Source organism: Parasteatoda tepidariorum, chromosome 3 (genome assembly GCF_043381705.1).
Source record: "Parasteatoda tepidariorum isolate YZ-2023 chromosome 3, CAS_Ptep_4.0, whole genome shotgun sequence".
Classification (NCBI taxonomy): domain Eukaryota; kingdom Metazoa; phylum Arthropoda; class Arachnida; order Araneae; family Theridiidae; genus Parasteatoda; species Parasteatoda tepidariorum.
This window is the reverse complement of record NC_092206.1, coordinates 10386914-10405175: the sequence shown is the minus strand read 5'-3', so window position 1 is coordinate 10405175 and position 18262 is coordinate 10386914. Positions and strand designations below refer to the sequence as shown.

Here is an 18262-nt window from a genome sequence, read left to right as displayed (position 1 = left end):
TTTTTCACAATTTCACGAAAAACGGACCTTTCACAAAATGTCTGGACAGACCCCTGACAATGTTCGAAATGTACTGGTTTTCTCGATATAAAATGTCAACAGCGCAAACACGCTACTTGGGACTAAAACGGTTAATATTCATAAGCGTTTCCCCAGTATTTTTCAATTCACTAGATGAAGCGAGAAGGTATAGCCAATTTAAGGGAATTTGAGGATACAATTATATTCGAAATTATCGTTTACGAAGCACCAACTTAATATAAATAGTATTTATGTCTTAAGATTGAAAGCTCAGCGGGCAAAAAAGACAAAAACAATTTTTAAATTTATGTAGGCGACAATTTTAAAATTTATGTAGCTGTGAATCTTCATTATTGTAAACTAAATGTTTGCTTAAACTTTTTTTTTTTTTAACATTCAACTTTGCTAAATGCAAGATAGTCTTAACTAGGTAACTTAAATTATGTTTAAGTTAATATTGTTAAAATAAGTTTTAAATTCCGCAATTGCATTTTTACCCTCTTTTATTCTAACTTAGTGTTGCAGCCTATGCGTTTTACAATCAATATTTATCCGCATATTTAAGCTTTAAATTTTATCCTTTGCTTTAGTGAACATTTAAGTATTATACTTTAAGAAAAAAAAATTTTTTTTAATATCTTAATTGTTTAAAAAGAGTGCTATAGAGTTGTCAAAAACATTAAATGAGATGTTTCTAATGCATTACGAATGCCGTAATTATCAACTCGAGACATTGTCATATATTTCCTCGAGTTCTTTTTTCAATCTAGCATATCATCTACCACCAAAACTTTCGTCAAGCATGCATATGATTGGTAAAACTTGTTGAATGTCGGTAAAACTTGTATATTTTGGAAAAACATTTTGGCACATCTAATTATGATTTTGTAAACGTAAAATCTTAAGGTATTGTAAAAATGTTTTTATAAGATACTTAATGTCAGCGTGTATCTACTACTATTAAGTGTATCTACTTTGTTTTTAAGTAAATTCTATTAAATAGGAGTTATGATATTAATTAGTTTCTCAAGAGTAGATTAATAAAATATACAATAATATTGATAGATGAAAAATACTTATGTGCAAAATAATGGTTATTATCTCTATAAAATACATGTATCTTTCAAATTACTTTACTCTAAAAACATATCTTGAAATATATATAAATGTTTTGTAAAATTACTTTAGAAATAGCCTTTATGCTAAATGAAATTTTAAAATCTTATTATTAAATCATATTTCTCTCATATTTTTCCTTCTGTTCTAATTACTAGAAAAATTACCCGTTATTTAAATGAAATATAGTTAACAGTTTTATAAACACCTGAAGTGAAACTTTTATAATTTATACATTAATTAAAATAAGCTATACTGATTTACTAAGCTTCTAATCCCCAAATTAAAAAATACTTAAGTTTTTTTATTAAATTCTCTACATATATTCATGAAACTAGATTAGTCAAGCATAAAATAATTGTTTAATTGTTTTTGATTGTTAAAAATATAAAACAATTGCAAGAGCGATAAATGCAGACGATTTATATGGCTACAGCGAAGGTATGGTTTATACATCGCGACGTTAATAAAGAGTAAGGCTAGAAGGTGTTGATTCAAACCAGGGGATTTTGATGGCAAATCGAGATGCAATTCTTACATTTCGGTGGGCTTATTACCATCTTGAAAAATAAAACTATTAATCGAATACTTATGACGCTCTAAAGAAAGATAAAAAGAGTAATCCAGAATATCAAAATAAACATTCTGGCTCTTATTTGTAGCCATCTTGGTGACTATCTATCCATAGTATCATTAGGAACATCATCCACCTTAGTAACCTTTAAAAGGAACAACAACAACAAAAAAAAAGCTCAAAACGTCAGAGCTACACTGCATTGCTTTTTATGATATCTCGAGGGTTACTGATTTTTTTCCAGTGATTTTTAACTAGAAATGCCTATTTTATTTAATATCATAACCATCATGTTTTTTTTTTAAATCTTTTTTCATAATTTGGAAGCAATATATATAATAATATATTAATAATAATATAATATTACATTTTGTTTTCACAAGATCTTACGCGAAGAATTAACGCAAGATTCCTGACTAAGTGACTATACCATATGTGCCCAATATTGATTTCCACTGAATTACATTAAGTTAATCATATATATAGGATAATTATTCTTTATTCAGAAATATCGCATTAATTTATACCAATAGATGTGTCTTGATAACGACTATTGGTTTTCCCATCTTGCTTGCATAATTTATAAAAGATTTAGCTAAATTGACAAAAAATTAATCTGAAGTAATATAAAGCACAATTAAGAGATGAATTACAACAAGACTGAAATAAGTTAGGATTAATTTCAAACAGAAATGTCAGGTTTTGAATTAAACAAGGAGCGAACGATTATATCATTAAAATCAAATTATATTTCATCTGTTATTTCTCTTAAGAGAAAGTAAAATAAATAGAATAACGAACTTTACTGATAATATTTTACTTAATAGTCATCAATAAAATAAATTTAAACACGTGCACGTTAATTTTGAACAATAAAATATTTACAAAGATAACAAAGACTGGTTTTTTTTAAAAAATTAAATCGTGTTTTATTAATAAAATCCAAAAACCTGGCCTTTTTCCAAAAAGACCAACTTTTTTACAACCCTGATTACAATGACAAAATGATGTTATTTTTTCATGATAAACCTTTTTTTAGCATAATCATTGATTATTTAAATGGTAAATTGATAAATTAGTTAATAAATTTATTAATTAAATTTTGAATTCAATTATGATTATTTATTATTATTGTTGCTCAATACATTTATTGCGAAATAACCATGTATTAAAAGTCAAAAACTAGTAAATTGTAATTGTATTAATTAGAAAAATATGTATATCACTTAGAAAAATACATCTGTTTTGTTGTATTATACCCGAAATTTATTATATTTGCCAATGAAACCGGCAAAAACTATTTTTGCCGGGCTTTTTTAATCGGTTGTAACTATGTTTAAACCCCCTTTCCCGTAAAAAATTGCTAAACCGCTGATGCGATTTCTGCACGTAGAAAAAAAAATTGCTGAATTTGTAATCAGGCGGAATTTTCTATGTCAGTGTTTCCCAAAGTGTGGTACGCGTACCCTCAGGGGTACGGGAACAGTTTAACGGGGGTACGCGTTCTTATGCAAAAAAACCTTGCTACAGACGAATTCTTGCAACAAACAAAAATTTCAAAATTTTTTTTTAAAAACAAAGCTAGCCATGAAAATTTACGATTACGTATTTTTCTATTGGCTATTTTCTGCAGAGTTAACAGTTAATAATTAGTGGTGTCAACAGCCAATTGTGATTTTTAAATTTTGTGGAAGTTTTTATAGTAAAACATACATTCATTTTTTTATGAGTGATACACAGTGTTATGAGAAATTTAGAAAGGGTACTCAAAAGTCATAAGTTTGGGAAACACTGTTCTATGTAATCGTCTGAATTCTTCTGAAAAATATGCATATACTTTTTATACTATTTTTTTTTGTATAATTCTTTTAAGTGGTTAACAGAAAAATTTCGCATAAATAGTTACTGTACTTTAAATACCTAACATAAGGTTTAAGATGCACTTCATATTAGTCTAATTTAAAAGAAGAAAAAAAAGAGAGGAAGTAATATGTACTTACATACGATATCATAGGCAGATTCACGGAAGCTGATACGGTCGCTTCCACTTCACATGAATTTTCTGGTCCAAAAAAGGCAACAACACCTTTGCGCCACATGTTAATAACGGCGTTCGTACCCAAAAGTGTTTCACCCCTAGTGTCCTCATATATGAACTCCAAGGTATAATTATCGGGCAATATCTTCCGCTCATTCACTTGTTTCACTGCATATGTCATGGCACCACTGATAATGATACCTTGTCGTGGCTTCCCATGCATGTTAGCCAGGTAGCCAACAGTTAAGTTGATATGGCCACTGGCATACACTTTGCTAAACGTCAAAACATAGACTAGATAAACCAAGACTATTTTCATCAGGGAACTTGAAATAAGACTCATTGAGAAAAATTCATACTAAACCTGTCATGATTGATTGTCTGTCGTAATGAAAATAGAATGCAGAGTGATGTTATTCTAATTTCAGTCATTTTCACTGTTTTGCATCGTGTGAAAACATAAATAACGAGCAAACATTTATATAAACGACACTTAAAATTTGTTTCCAATATTTTTTTTTCTTCTCACAATATCACGGGGTGGATTATAACATTTAAAAGATTCAACTAGTTTGATATCACAATATTTTGTTACTGATAAAATAAATAAAAAATATTTCAATAACTTTCAAATAATATGATTTATAATTTTGTTTTTCTCAAAAACACTAAAAATGACAAAACTAGCAAATTATGTGCTTCGTTCAAAGATATGTTTTAAAACAATAAATGTCTTTTATTCCAACATGCATAAAAATCTTGATACGTCTATTCTCATAAAAACAAAACGCCAATAAAATATTCCGATCATCAATCAAATATCATATTATTTTCAAACATCAACCGGCAGAGATGCAATATTTTTCGCTATCAATCAATCATAATAGTATTTTCAAACATCAATCAGTAAACACACAATATTTTCAGTCATAGTAATGATATTTTTCGAATATCATTCGTTGGCATACAATATTTTCAGTCATACATCTATTTTAATGATATTTTTCGAATATCATGTCGTTGGCATACAATATTTTCAGTCAGTCACATTATTTTTAAACATAAATCCGTAGTCACTGGATTTTAATCATCAATCTATTGGCACAAAATAATTTTTCACTTTTTTTAAATAAAAAATACTGATAATTATCGGCTTCACGAATAAAAACAACAAATCCAATGAACACCATTCAGCAATTTCCAACAAGCAAGGAACATTCAAGAGTTAATTTAAATAAATTATTATTCCAAACATAAAATAAAAATCAGCCTAGAAATTCCCAGCGACTGAATAATCATAAGCAATCATTGCTGAATGCCGTATGAGATATCTCTCTCCGTCATTCAGCATTTCTAAACACTAAGTGAGTTATTTATCTATCTTAAACCGTCAACTCTTGAGAAACATTTGGCGATCTTAGCTGATAACACCGCTGAAATACGGCTGGGATAAACAATCCAACAACTTGTTGCGTGTTCGAGAAAACTTTTCATCACTTCTATAAAAATCAAGCGTTCGCGATTAAGTTATTCTTATAATATCACCATTTCTAATCTAGGTGATTTCTTTCAAAACTAAATCCCTCGTTGTCAGTTGATCGAACTTGGGAAGAAAACGATATTTCATGTGGGGCAACATTCGAAGTTTTGTTCTTTTTTTTTTCCTCTTTCAGTTAATGTAAGCAATTGAATAACCTCGCCCACTATCAGTTGAAAGCGAAGACAGCTGATAATTCCATGCCATTTCTCTAAGAGAGGGGGAAGAGTAAGTACCTAGGTCCCGTTCAGGGCGAATCTGTTCGCTGGAATGCCGAACGACCTGCGCGTTCTGTTTCACAAGCGCGCCCGTTCGCTCACAAGGCGGTATACAAAGTGAAAAGAATACCGTCGCTGTCGCAAACGGCGCACGTTTTTTTCTCTCTATTCTTGTTACGTCAGCGCTTCGCAATTTGATGACACGTGGTTTGATGAAACAGGTAAAAAGCCAGTGGAGCAAAAAAGAGAATAAATGGCATAAACGAGTTATCACTTCAGAGCGAAAAGCCTGTAATGAGCGTCTTTCGAGTTATTTCATTAGCTCGATTATTTTTTTCTTCTATTGGCGAAGAAAGATTTTATCTTAAAGAACTTTTATTAATAAAAAACTATTGTTATTTAACGTTATTATTTTTTAAATGCAAAATGTCATTGTAAAAAATTAATAGAAAAAATGTGGAAATTATGAAAAGTCATGATTCAAAACGTTATAGGCAATATGCTATATTTAGTTTGTTGAATCTGATAGCACTATATAAATTTGTTTATTTTTTTTTAATATTGATTGAAAAAGTTATAATTCATATGAAATATTATAAATATTCTTCTGAATAAACTTATACATCGATTTATAAATTGGTACACCAATGTCAACATATTGAGTAATTAAACAACAACATTAAGATATATATTTTTGAAAAACAATTTTTAAGAAAATTGATATACCAATGTCAACATATACAAGTAAAAATATGTAACTTAATGTTATTAAACAATAACATTAAGTTATATATTTTTGAAAAACAATTTGTAAGAAAATATATTGGAATTAAGAAAAACTTATACATGTATATGCAATAAATTTCTTTTTAAATATTTATTTTACATCATTTATGCCAAATAGCATATAGGCAATATGCTATTTTGCATTTAGTTTATTGAATCAGTATCTGATAACACTATATGAATTTATTTTTTTTAACATCAATTCGAAAAATTATAATTTATATGAAATATTATAAATATTCTTTTGAATAAACATCTGTATCGATTTATAAATTGGTGCACCAATGTCAACATATTGAGTAATTAAACAACAACATTAAGTTATATTTTTTTGAAAAACAATTTTTAAGAAAATTGGTGCACCAATGTCAACATATTAAGTAATTAAACAATAACATTAAATTAAATATTTTTGAAAAGCAATTTTTAAGAAAATATATAGGAATTAAGAAAAAAACTTAATACATGTATATGCAATAAATTTCTTTTTAAATATTTATTTTACATTATTTATGCCAAATAGCATATAGGCAATATGCTATTTTGCATTTAGTTTATTTAATCAGTATCTGATAACACTATATAATTTTTTTTTTTTTAACATCAATTTGAAAAGTATTCATATGAAATATTATAAATATTCTTTTGAATAAACATGACAGACATAATTTTTAAGGCAAAAATGGATTTTGGTAATAGTTTAATTTAAACTTGCTAAACGAGGACCAATACCGCACACCCTCGGTCCCAACGCAGACTGATCCAAGTGGTCACCCACCCGCACACTGACCGCAACCAGTGATGCTTGATTTCGTTATGAACGACTGCAAATTTGAACAAGATATAGGGAGAGCGTGAACTAATAGTAGGAATTGAATAATATTATTTAGTTCAAAAACTATATATTGCCTAAATAATAAAATTCACTGAATTAAAATAAACTTTATATTTTTTACACTAAACGTTAATAAAAAAATAAAATTAGTAATTATTAAAAAAGGCACGTACGTAAACCATAAACTACTTTTTTTTTCTTCTTTTTTTGTAAAAATATATTTATGTGCCAATACATAAGTTTTGAAATTTAATGCAACTATTACAAATTACGCGTGGAATTTTAGCCAAAAGTCGATTTACAAATTCGTATACCGATATCAACATATTAAGTATTTAACAATAACATTAAATATTATATTTTTGAAAAACAATTTTTAAGAAAATATATTTGCATGAATTAAAAAAAAAACTTTAATGCATGCATATACAATTAATTTATTTTTAAATATTCATTTCAGAAAGAAATTATTTAACTAAATGATTTAAAGACATGGGTCATTAACATTAATCCTTAACATTATTTCCGGACAGGCATTTTACTAGGTTCGTAATCCCCATTAACTAATTACACAATAAACAGAAACATTTTATTGTCTACATGAATATGTTGATGTTTAACATTGAAAGTCAAAGCCCTTAAATTAATATCTATAATTATACCACTAATTACAAGAAATTACAATTGGATGTATTAACTTGGAATTATTGATTCCGCTCCGATACATAAAGTAAAATTTTCCTGACTAATTAAAATTAATTAATCTGTCTCAATTTAGACACGACCAGTAAGTAAGAGTAAGTAAGCAATTCGACCACTAAATAAGATTTTTTTCCGATATAGTAAAGTACAATATTACCCCTAAAGCGTAGAAAAACATCAATTATACCAGTATAAATATATCTAATACATTTCTCCGATATAAATTACAAATTAATGAGATCGTTTACTATTTTTGTTATTGGAAACAGATAAATCAATTAATTTTTATTTTTAATAGACGTCTAATATGATTTACATCTTTGAAAATGCAGGTTTGACGTAAAAATTAAATTTTCTAATTACGTTTCTCTACTTGTAAGTGCGGTATATTTTTAGAATTATATGTAATAAGAAATTTTTAAGAATTTTAATTATTTATAAAGAATTTTTAAAAACTTTTTAAGAATTTATTTAAAAATTTTCAAGTCCATAGCACGTGAGAAATTTAAAAGATATGTATGCATGTACTTTCAATTTTTTCGTAAAGTCGTGCCATTTTATGAATGTACAAAAAATGCACATAATTAAACTTATTTAAGTTTGAGCATTTTTTTATTAATTCATGAATAAATATTCTATTATTTAACTGTTATTTTTTGTCCATATTTGTTCGTGTCGTATACACAGATAAAAAAATTTCGGAAAAATGTTCAAATAAGAATTTACTTAATTGTCCTTTTTACTATATTCAACCGTAAATAGTCAAATAACCATAAAAAAAATATAGTATTCATATGCTATTTTATTTAATTTCATAACCGGTTTAATACGATATTTTATTTTAAAATTTCATAACCGGCTTTGAACAGCCAACTCAATTCTGAGTTTACGACTATCTATCTTCAACTCCGTAGCCTTGTAATTTTGAACTCAATTCAGAAGATAGGTTAACTCAAATATTGGGAGAAATTTGCCTTAGTGGAGGACTTTTCGATGGAACTAACCTGTATTTGCGTTATACGGTGTGGTAAACCACGAAAACCTCCTACGGCTAGCCTGACGACAAGGAAACTCCAACACAAGATACGTCTGCCACTGAGGATATTTTACATCAACACTGTTGTCGGTGCGAACCAGGTGCGGAATTTGTATCGAGCAATAAATAGTGGTACTTGTCTCACCTTATTGTTGGTCGGAAACGAAATTACTAATAAATGTGCTGGCGTTAAGGCTTCAGTTTAATCATTGAATTTTTTTTCACAGCTCCAACCATCCTTTATCGCCAGCCTTCCCACCAAGCCGCTCGACGTGCTATCTAAGTTATACGATGGCCTGCTTAAAAACGTTGGACCTCTGATGCTGTTAGAACATTCCAAAGATTTCCTTACTAGTTGCATTATCTGAGAATATTGTCCACGTGAATCTCTGCAATGACGTAATAAATTAGTCAGTTATCAAATCAGAAACAAGTTGGGAATGTATTGAGCTCGTGGGGAGATTTGTTTTCGACAGTGTCAACTTTCATCCATGAAAATGTACTCCACCCTAGAATCGAGTTAATGTGTTTTATATACTAGTGAATTGGAATTGTATAGTTGTAGTGGCAGACGCTTTACAGTACTCCCGCACCAGAATTATAGCTGTGATAGAATTTGATGAATGGACACCACTAGTTGATTCATTGCTGTTTTGTTGTGAGAAGCCGGGACAGCTGTATTAAGATCACCGTACTTTTGAGTGCTGATCGTGAGAACTGTATTAAGTTCACGGTCGTGGTCGCTCCTGGGTTGCCTTTACCATCGAGTGAATGCGTTGTACGTGATCGAGACTGAGTAGCAACCGCGCGGGTGGTGGATAATATCGTAGTCACATGTAGCAAGTCAACTGTTCAATGTAGACCGTCGATCGAAGTATGTGAATGTAACTTTTCCGTTTAGACTGTTCTACTAAGATGCAAAGATTCAGCAAAACACATATAATTTGGAATGGTTTCGATATATTAACTCTATCTGATCGACGCTGGGTTTCAATCTGCTTCTTTTTACTCTGATTAAACATCTTACATGGTAAACCCGGTCTGACAACGACTACGCTTTTTTCAAAATATTTCATAGAGTGGTAGACATTTTAAACCGAAGGTTTCAGAATTTTTGGTAATTTTGCCGGTATTTTAAAAGCCTCACGGCGAAAGAGCTAGAACAAAATGGCGGTTGGTTGCATGTGAATTTTGAAATCATTTATAAGTAGCGATGTGGAAAAAAAGTTCAAATAAATAAAAAAAAATGCATTAAAACCTAAATTTAGGTACAAATAGAATAAATGTTTACAGAAAAGCGTAGAAAGTTCACAACCCTGGTAAAGACATTCGAATAATCTTTTTTTTATAGCTTGCTTTCTTCTAACCATCCAAAATTCTGGCCGAAGTACTGAAAGTGTTATTTTTACTCCTAGGTTATACACGTGAGTGAGTCAAATTAGAAGTTTTGGAAATACAGTGGCTGGCCTTATTGTTAGATGCACTATAAGATTCTATGTATAATCTTAATTATCAGGTGATACTATACAGCTTTATTGTTTTTACGCGGTTTGCACTTCGTGTATCAGTTGGTTAAATTAGACGATATATAATATAAATTTGACGATAGGATAAATTAGACGATATATTATATAAATATAGAATATTTATTACATCATGAATTATATTAGCATATTATAATAATTAGACCAAATTATGAGACGCACTGTAGTGTTTTAATAATGACATGTTTTGCACGAGTTTTTATGCAATACTTTTATATTTAAACATACATGTAATGGCTTTTTAATCAGGAGATTTTTTATATACTTCCTATTTGTATTTATATTTAGCGTATTGCATTACAATGTTTACCAATTGATTCACGAACGTAAACAAGTGCAAGCCGCGTAGAAACAATGATGCTGTATAGTACAGTACAGAACCCGTTATCCGGAAATCAAAAAACCGGAAAACCAAAAAACCGGAACGAAATTCGATAAATTTTCTCGCCATTTTTATTTTAAAAACTTTTCCTTCCTCATAAGATTTTACGATTTTTCTTTCTTTTTTTAAAGATGTTTACCTTACCATCACTTTGGAAATAATCTTTAGTGTATTACTTCATCGATTTTTCTTATTTTTAAGATTATTTCAAATTTTTTTTTTTAGTTGGGTTTAACAATTAAAAAAACGGCTTTTTGTAGCGATTCGGAAAACCGGAAAAATCAGTTATCCGGAATAGCGATGGTCCCGACCGTTCCGGATAATCGGTTCCCTACTGATCTCCTGATAATCAAGATTTTACATAGAATCTTAAAGTGCGTCAAATAATATGGTCAAGGACTGTACATCTTGTCCATCTAAGAGCGAAGGATGTTTTTAAAAAGACGAACATTCCGATGAGGCGTATTAGTCCATTTTCCCAGAAGAGGATTAAATCGACTTATTTTCGAATCAGTAGGTAAGGAGTTAGCGCGTCTTTCGGAAAGCTATTTCGCTGAGAAGCCCTCTTCTGAGACAATTTCTAGCTTTTCTCACTTCAAAAACCTGAAAAATACTTTCGTGTAGAGTGCATGAGTACGTGCGTTTTGAATAAAGTACCATGCAACAATACGCAGAAGCTTTTTGCAGGAACTGTGTCGTGAAGAATCGATCGTTTAAAGAAATTTTCCAATATCTTCTGATTTCCTGTCTCAGAAAGTCAATATTTAATATTTTTTTTCAAATATTTTGGTCGCTTTTCTGTTGATTCGGAGAAAAATGATGGACCACGCCTCATAGTCCCTGGCCAAATTATTATACTCACTGTAAGATTCTATGTAAAATCTTAATCATCAGGTGTTACTATAAAGCTTTCATTATTTTTACACGGCTGAAACCGGTTTGCACTTGTTTACGTACGTGTATCCATTGGTTAACATTGCAATACGTTAAACATAAATACAAATGGGAAGTATATAAGTATATAAAAAATCTCCTGAATAAAAACCAAACTACATATCTGTTTAAATATAAAAATGTTGCATATAAACTCGTGCGAAACATGCCATTATTAAAAATTACAGTGCATTTAATAATTTGATTCATTTATTATAATATACTAATATAATACCTGATATAATAAATAATCTATATTTATATAATATATCGACGAATGTATCCTATTGTCGAATTTATATTATATATCGTCTAATTTAAACAATTGATACACGAACGTAAACAAGTGCAAACCGCGTAAAAAACAATAAAGCTGTATTAGTATCACCTGATAATTAAGATTTTACATAGAATCTTATAGTCCGTCTAAAGATATGGTCAGGGACCGTAAATTGGCAGGTGGTAACCCTCAAAACTTATTTTTTCAGTTTTTTAGAAAAAAGTAAAAAAAGTCCCTCTGTGCAAAAATAAATAGCGTCATCGTTGCTAATCTGTGTGTGCTTAACCCATTTTGACCTGGAGTGACATGTACGTCACGGGAATTCGAAGAATTATTTGCGAATTCTTCTGGTTTGAAAAAGGTCTGTTATCTCTTCAAGAAAAAATTTTTTTTATTCCTTTCTAAAATCAAGCAGTAGCTAACAGAAGAAAATATTCATTTAGTTAAAAGAAAATAATTTCTTTAATCCCTTAACTAGTGCTCTCGAGTTAATTCGAGCGCGCTAAACTGGCCAAACTGTGCACACTCGAGATAATTCGAGCGGCGTTGTATTCTATGCTACTATAATTTTTCACACTCGAATATAATCGCGAACTGAGAAAGCTAAGAAAAATTTTTTTTTATTGATATTTATCGTTTACATAGGATTGTAAGCTATAACACTTATTTATTCAAGAATAAAATATACAGAGATACCAACTTGTTCCGTACGGCAAATATATATTTTAAAGTGGCAGTTTATCAATTGTGATTCTTGGTTTAACAAATTCAATTGAGTAGATATTTATTCACCACTATTTCTAAATAATTCGTGGGCTTATATAATTCACCACTTTATAGTACTTACGTCATGCTATACCTTTTAAAAAGCAAGCAAAATTAGTCTAATATTTGCAAAATTTAATTTGTAGTTATTTACAGTTTTTTTTAAAATTATTTTGGCGTGTCCGGAGCAGTTGGCATCTCTGAATATTGCCTTTTNGGTCAAGGACTGTACATCTTGTCCATCTAAGAGCGAAGGATGTTTTTAAAAAGACGAACATTCCGCTGAGGTGTATTAGTCCATTTTCCCAGAAGAGGATTAAATCGACTTATTTTCGAATCAGTAGGTAAGGAGTTAGCGCGTCTTTCGGAAAGCTATTTCGCTGAGAAGCCCTCTTCTGAGACAATTTCTAGCTTTTCTCACTTCAAAAACCTGAAAAATACTTTCGTGTAGAGTGCATGAGTACGTGTGTTTTGAATAAAGTACCATGCAACAATACGGAGGAGCTTTTTGTAGGAACTGTGTCGTGAAGAATCGATCGTTTAAAGAAATTTTCCAATATCTTCCGATTTCGTGTTTCTGAAAGTCAATATTTAATATTTTTTTTTCAAATATTTTGGCCGCTTTTCTGTTGATTCAAAGAAAAATGATGGACCACGTCATAGTCCCTGGCCAAATAAATTATTATACTCACTGTAAGATTCTATGTAAAATCTTAATCATCAGGTGATACTATACAGCTTTATTGTTTTTACGCGGTTTGCACTTGTTTACGTTCGTGTATCCATTGGTTAACATTGCAAAACGTTAAAAATAAATACAAATAGGAAGTATATAAGTATATAAAAAATCTCCTGAATAAAAACCAAACTACATATCTGTTTAAATATAAAAATGTTGCCTATAAACTCGTGCGAAACATGCCATTATTAAAAACTACAGTGCTTCTAATAATTTGATCTAATTATAACTATATACTAATGTAATGCTTGATATAATAAACATTCTATATTTATATAATATATCGCCGAATTTATCCAATCGTCGAATTTATATTATATATCGTCTAATTTAACCCATTGATACACGAACGTAAACAAGTGCAAACCGCGTCAAAACAATAAAGCTGTATAGAGTATCACCTGATAATTAAGATTTTACATAGAATCTTTTAGTCCGTTTAATAATATGGTCAGGGACCGTAAATTGGCAGGTGGTAACCCTCAAAACGTATTTTTTTAGTTTTTTAAAAAAAGTAAAAAAAGTCCCGCACTGCAAAAGTAAATAGCTTCATCGATGCTAATCTGTGTGTGCTTAACCCATTTTGACCTAGCGTGACATGTACGTCGCGGGAATTAAAAGAATTATTTGCGAATTCTTCTGGTTTGAAAAAGGTCTGTTATCTCTTCAAGAAAATTTTTTTTTATTCCTTTCTAAAATCAAGCAGTAGCTAACAGAAGAAAATATTCATTTAGTTAGAAGAAAATAATTTTTTTAACCCCTTAACTAGTGCGCTCGAGTTAATTCGAGCGCGCTAAACCAACACCTCCTAGAAGTATGAAGGCCTCAGCACGGATCAATTTAGTAGTCCGATGTGACGAAGTTTACTGCGCAGTGGATGAAAAATAAGAAAGATGTCATAACGTTCGGGGTACTAAGCTGCGCAGTGGTTGAAAATACGAAATATGTCATTACGTTTGGACTACTAAAGGATATTTATGGTAACCCGTGCAGAGGCCTACTCTTTTCTAGGAGGTGTTGGCTAAACTGGCCAAACTGTGCACACTCGAGATCATTCGAGCGGCGTTGTATTTTATGCTACTATAATTTTTCACACTCGAATATAATCGCGAATTGAGAAAGCTAAGAAAAAAATTTTTTTTATTGATATTTATCGTTTACATAGGATTGTAAGCTATAACACTTATTTATTCAAGAATAAAATATACAGAGATACCAACTTGTTCCGCACAGCAAATATATATATTAAAGTGGCAGTTTATCAATTGTGATTCTTGGTTTAATAAATTCAATTGAGTAGATTTTTATTCACCACTATTTCTAAATAATTCGTGGGCTTATATAATTCACCACTTTATAGTACTTACGTCATGCTATACCTTTTAAAAAGCAAGTAAAAATAGTCTAATATTTGCAAAATTTACTTTGTAGTTATTTACAGTTTTTTTAAAAATTATTTTGGCGTGTCCGGAGCAGTTGGCATCTCTGAATATAGCCTTTTTCTATGGTACAAAAGCGCAGTATATCAAAATTGTCCACCAGAAGAAAAGACAATGTTCTAAAATGTATTTTTTTACATAAAAAAAAATTGATTTTCGTGGCCGGTTTTTTTCTAAAAATCTGTGCGTTAAGGGGTTAATAAGAGTTTTTTTGCTTCACGGCATATAAAACAATTCAGGTTTTGATGGGTTAAGCTATCCTTCAATTCATGATTATCGACAAATATTATCCTTTTTATACACTACTTATATACCGAGAAATTACTGATATCTTTTTTTTTCTAAATTGCTCGTTTATATTGAATAAATAATCAAACATTTCTGCTCAAATTATAAACCAATAGAAAATGTGACCATTAAAAGCCATTACTTAATCCTTATCCTAACATAACTGCTGTGTGGCATAAATATAATTCCACTCAATGTAAACCCTATGCAAATTTAATAGCAAGAAGCTATTCAATTACCCATTGCTATTTCGAAAATGCTTTTTAAAGCCTCCAGCAATTAAAATCACTTAATAGTCTATAATTTATTCAAAATTGAGGTCTCCGTGTCTTTTTAACTGTGATATTTAAGAGTTAAAATAAGTTCTACTTCAAAGCTTTTAGCGGCGATAGTGAAATTCTTAATTACTTACTTACCACCTGTCATTACGAGATGTCATTTAAGTTTTAGTATCTACTTAAACATCTGAGTTTAAAATACATTTTATCTTTCTAAAGAGTGTGTTTTAGTCTGAAAGGAAAATGCGATGGAGTTTTGTGATCACTTCTTAATTTTTTGAATTCCCCCAAAAATAGATAGACTAGAAAATTAACGTTACCAGTTCTTATTAAGGTAACACATTAAAATACAATTTTCCTAAATTATTAAATATTTAATAAATTTAACTACCAACCCTTAGTTTAGGTCATGTTATTTTAAAATAAACATTAAAAAAAACATGTTACATTAATATAAACATTAATTTAAAATGAACAAATTTTAAAATATATCCCGTATTTTTCTAGAAAACTATCAATTTCGTTATTAACAAATTCTAAACCGTTATATGTTTTGAATCTTTTGATTTTCTTATTCATTGCATTTTCATATCTTTCCTTAAACATTTAACCATGTATTGTGGATTTTAATGACAAAGTCTTTTATGCCAAATATTACAGGTATCCAAATTATTTACTTTAATACATTCTAAGTCAGAATTATTTGCATCATTATAATCAAACAAATTAGGTGAAATGTTATTACACGGTTCCATTAAAATTTCAAAACGATTGCTTACTTTTGCAGCTTTAAAAACAATGCGATTGTCATTACTTAAAATCGAAATACCATTACCATTAAATTCAATTTTATAACCTTTATCAATTAATTTACACTAGTGGGCTGAGCCACCTGCTCGCTAATGCTCGCCAACCCCCGAAAATTGCTACGCAATCTTATATGGTTTGCTTCGCTCGCTACAAACTTAAGTACATTGCAAATGCACAAAATTCTAAGAATTCAAAACAATCATTCAAATCCATATAAAAACTTTTTTTTTTAAATACATCTTTTTATTAAATACTAAGTCATTAAAATAAATTTGAATTAAAATAAATGACATGTAATTCGTTAAACCTATTAGAAATGTGCTGTAGTATAAAATCTTAAAGCGTAACAGCACGATTAAGGCTCATTTTTCAATGAATAACTGATAACCATAATAAAACAAATAAATTCGAGATATAAATCAAAAATTGTCAAATAAATTCGTAAGATATAAATTCGTGAAAAAAAGCTCTTTCGACGAAATACTAAATAGAGATCTATCGACAAAGATTACTCACTTCTGCCTAGCTTAATAGTATGGATAGGGTGAATTTCGGAAGAGATCACATTTGGTGAGAATGCTCTCTCTGGTTTTTTCAGTTTCCGTTTTTAAAAGTTCCGTTGAGCCACCTTAGCTAGATTTGGCATGTGACATTTTTAGTGGCAATGATTGGTCGATTTTCTAGCGTTGCCATCCGGGGAGTTGTAATGAGGCTTCTTTTGTCGCCATGTAAGAGAAATATATATATATAGATATTGAAATTATACTGTTTCGTAAATCTGGTACATATGTAACATCATATATTGATAGATTTCTTCAGCAATTATCAACTGTAGCAGTAGCTTTTACAATATCAATACCGCTAGAAATTAAATTTGCTTTCTTACCTGCTAAATTGTATTTTTCCCTTAACATGACTCATGTTTTCAAAAAAGTTTAAATCTTCTACCATGCGTGAAGTATCACCAGAATTCCGAATAAAAATAGTTTTGTTTTTACCGGTAGCAGTAGAATTTACGTGATGTTGTTCTTGTTCGGCGGTAAGTGCGAAATTTTCACTAGAATGTTTATCTTGATTTTCAAATGCACAATGAGCGTTATCGTTTTTGGTTTTATTCATGCCCGATTTATAGTTCGAAAATGTTCTTTTACCTTGAGATGTTTGGTTTTGATTTCCCTCTTTCTTGTTCGGAAATAGCAGTCTTTAGCTAGGTGATTTGTTTTATGGCAAGTGAAATATTTCTTCGTGTTTCTATTTTCATATTTATGTTTTATTCCGAATGCTTCTGTTCTTCTAGGAATATCACTTTTTTAATTTTGATAAGCCGTTTTCTTCCTCTCTCAGTATTTCTAAAATTTTATCCATTTATTTTTCACTTTGGGTTTTCAGGATTTCTCTTATTTTGGAAAACTTTCCTCGTAAACCTCTAACAGTATAAAAAAACAAGTTCTCTTTCTGGAATTTCCAGTCCCTATGACGAACATTTCGTTTGAAGTCCTCGTGATCTTGCAGATTAAGTCTGAAACATTTTCATTTTCTCATGCATGTAAGAGATTTTTTATTTTGTTACTTGCATCGATTTTGCGGTCTTCGGTTTTGCCAGTAAATGTGCTTTGAATTTTTTCCCATAGATCATCAGTTTCGTTTGCGAACTGAAGACTTTGGTCGTCAGAAAGCGAAAGTTGAATGTACGCTACAGCGTCATCATTGTTTAGTGTCCATTGTTCTCGCAATTTGGGATCAACGGGGGGCTTCTTCAGTAAGCATATTTGCAATTTTCTTGAGTGTTAGCAAAGCCTTGACTTTAATACGCCACTGATAGAAGTTGTCACTGTTAAGCAGTGGAATGCTCGGCAGAACCCTATTCATTTTGGAATCTAAAAGATGTAAATCATGGCGAAACTTAGTGAAACTTTTTACTGCGGCATAATTTTCGAAATC

General features: G+C 30.0%; 1 protein-coding gene across 1 annotated transcript in view; it reads right to left on the bottom strand.

Moving 5' to 3' along the window:
* The window catches only part of LOC107454842 (receptor-type guanylate cyclase Gyc76C), a 216790-nt gene extending 211204 nt beyond the window's left edge, over positions 1 to 5586 (bottom strand). The window contains exon 1 of the mRNA XM_043048989.2: positions 3712 to 5586. Coding sequence (XP_042904923.1) covers positions 3712 to 4092 — 381 coding nt within the window. The 5' untranslated portion in view covers positions 4093 to 5586. The remainder of the gene's footprint in view (positions 1 to 3711) is intronic.
* Between the last annotated feature and the right edge of the window lie 12676 nt (positions 5587 to 18262).